The 2,786-nt window shown below is 40.2% G+C and overlaps 1 protein-coding gene across 1 annotated transcript; it reads left to right on the top strand.

Moving 5' to 3' along the window:
• The first annotated feature begins 502 nt into the window (after positions 1–502).
• On the top strand, positions 503–2,314 carry LOC112499874 (cyclic AMP-responsive element-binding protein 5-like). The gene is made up of 2 exons (XM_025103144.1): positions 503–695; positions 1,317–2,314. Exons 1-2 carry the CDS (start codon positions 503–505, stop codon positions 2,312–2,314), a joined length of 1,191 nt encoding a protein of 396 aa, XP_024958912.1.
• Positions 2,315–2,786: the final 472 nt, after the last annotated feature.

Raw genomic sequence — 2,786 nt, 5'->3', positions numbered from 1 at the left:
GACGGTGACAAGGGTGGGGGGAAGACGGGGAGGATGGTGGTGCAGAAAAGGGGGAGAATTTTCACGGGGAAAATTGGGGTTCGTCGGAAAATGGGTTTCACTGACAGGTCATCGATTCGACGATAGGGACGAAGGGTAGGAGACAAAGATTACTTTTGTTTGTGTTTGGCCATTCAAGTTTTATTATACACATTTTTCCTTCCTAATTTAAAATTGTTCATTAAAAGGTGTTTTAGAAAATGGAAAATACAAAAAAAACCCTTTGCCCTCGATTTTAATGGACCTAGTAGATGGTCGTTAGGTCGAAGGACCAAATCCAACAGATAATACATACCACGAGCACCAAATCCATAATAAATGAAGCCTAGGGACGATTTTTGTAAAAGAAAGCAAACCACAGGGATCAAATCCGTAATTTGCTCTTTTGTTTATGTTTTCTTTGCATAATTTGTTGTATATATACATCGTATTATACGTATAAGATACGTTGATGATATACGACATGTCGACGTCCGGTGATGCTGAATCCACTTCCAGCTCCGTTCCCAATTCCGCACCGGGGTCCCCGAGATGCAGGGTCAAGTTTCTCTGCAGCCATGGCGGCAAGATCCTTCCTCGCCCCGCCGATGGCCATCTCAAGTACGTCGGTGGCGAGACTCGCGTCATCTCTGTTCCCTACAACATTACTTTCACCGGTATTATCCTTTTTCCTCTCGCTAACCCTAAGATGATTACGAATCGGATTTGCTGATATTATTAGGGTTTGCATTAACCGTTTATGCATTCCAATCGTTTGTTTCTACGTGATCTATGAAAAAATAAACAATCAACGGAGGAATTACAAAGAACATTGTGAAATTAGGCTTTGATTTCCTTATTTTATCGTTGTCTGCATTTTCATCTGTTCAAACATATAAATAAATCTGAAATGGATGCTTATTAGGGTTTTCATTAACAAATTTTTCATTCGAATCGTTTGTTTATACGTGATCTATGAAAAATAATCAATCAACAAAGGAATTTTGAAGAAAATTGTGAAATTAGGCTTTGATTTCCTTATTTATCGTTGTCTACGTTTTCATCAATACCGGTATGGACATATAAATACATCGGAATTGGTGTTTTTCGGTGGAATGACGATGATTACAGCAATGTCGAACGTAGATCGATATGATAGAAAAATCCCATGCTATTAAGAATTTTCGTTATTATGATTTTTGAAGAACATCCGGAAATTCATTGATTTTGTTCTTGACATTATAACGTATGAAGAGCATTCAGAAATTCGTAGATTTCTTCTTACCTTTAAATTTTAGATCTTATGAAGAAGCTTAGCAGCCTAATCGAAGGTGATGTGATCCTCAAGTACCAGTTGATTCCTGAGGACCTTGATGCTTTGGTTACGGTAAAATCCGATGAAGATCTGCGCCTCATGTTCGAGGAATATGACCGCCACGAGCTGATCGGAACACCAAGGCTCCGGACCTTCCTATTTCCGGCTAACCCGATCGTCCTCGAGAACCAGATGGGACCGATGGACCACCACTCTCTTGAGCAGCGGTACATCAATTCGGTCAATGGCATTGTTTTCCATCCAACTCCAACACCATCGTATAGAAACTTCCGACCACCTGCAATTAACACTGGCCAGCCAATTTTCAGCATTAACTCTGCTTGTTCTTCCCCTGGTACCCCGCCAGAGACCACCATTCCCACCACCGTTCCTGAAGTTACCAACCCTGAAATCACTGTTTTCCGTAATAAGCTTAGTGCAATGCCGAGAGCCCGTAGCTCCCCTAACTTGTGCAATCTTGGTGGCAATTCCCAGAGCAACCATATGAACCCGACCCCAATCTCAACTCTGAACCTGAGCATCGGCAACCAACAACACCCTCATCACTACCCTCATCACAACCAAAATCATCGCCAACCACCACCATCGCCACAATCACAACCACAACCGCACCACCTCCATCTCCACCCTCACCCCCATCCACACTCATCATCTCCCAAACCACCTCTAGATCCCCATCCTCACAAGAATTCTGGTCAGGACCATCTTCTGAGGCAAAGGTCGAATGATTATTACAGGCACCCAACGGAACACAATCAACATGCACCACCAAATCACTATGGTCGACCAAACAGAGGTACTACTGGTCATATGGGTTACCAAAGAGGTTCACCTTACGATCAGTATTATGGGAATAACAGGCATGATCGAACGGAAAGTCCTCCAGGAAGTCCGTTAGCACGAAGCCCTCTCCAAAACAACTACATTTCCAAGTGGGATTCGTTCGGTGGGCGTACATGAATCAAGAACAAAAAGGTTTTGTAATGATCAGAGACACTTTTTCGTCTTCTCCGTTGTTCTTGGTCTACTAATGGTATTATGTAAATATGATTTGTCGAAGTCACACAAAATCATGTAAATAGCTTTGAAGTAAATACAAGATAACTGTAAATCTATATGAACATACGTTTTTGAAGCTGGATGCATGCTATTAGTTTGCTTGCTTTATATCTTGGTTATGGATGATTCAAGTGAAAGTATCCCATTTTGATTTGCAGATTTTGGAACGTGTATGTTAAAATTGAAATAAGGTAATATGCTTTCGACCTACTTTTCTATTTATTGTTTTCTTAAATAAATTATAAAAATTATTGATTTTTTTTTAAATATAAAACATAATAATTACGACAATTAAAAAGAATTAAAAATGCAAGAATATGTAAAACTCTAGAGATTCAAGACCTGTACGGATAATGTTGTTTGTATTGATAAA

Source organism: Cynara cardunculus, assembly GCF_001531365.2.
Source record: "Cynara cardunculus var. scolymus isolate 2C chromosome LG 17, CcrdV1, whole genome shotgun sequence".
NCBI lineage: Eukaryota > Viridiplantae > Streptophyta > Magnoliopsida > Asterales > Asteraceae > Cynara > Cynara cardunculus.
The sequence above is the reverse complement of the archived record's forward strand: the minus strand, read 5'-3'. Positions and strand labels throughout refer to the sequence as shown.

Bases quoted from the DNA above. Each gene is read 5' to 3' on its own strand.
- LOC112499874 (XM_025103144.1), top strand. From the start codon at position 503: ATGTCGACGTCCGGTGATGCTGAATCCACTTCCAGCTCCGTTCCCAAT. The intron at 696-1,316 runs GTATTATCCTTT...TTTAAATTTTAG, and splicing joins CTACAACATTACTTTCACCG to ATCTTATGAAGAAGCTTAGC.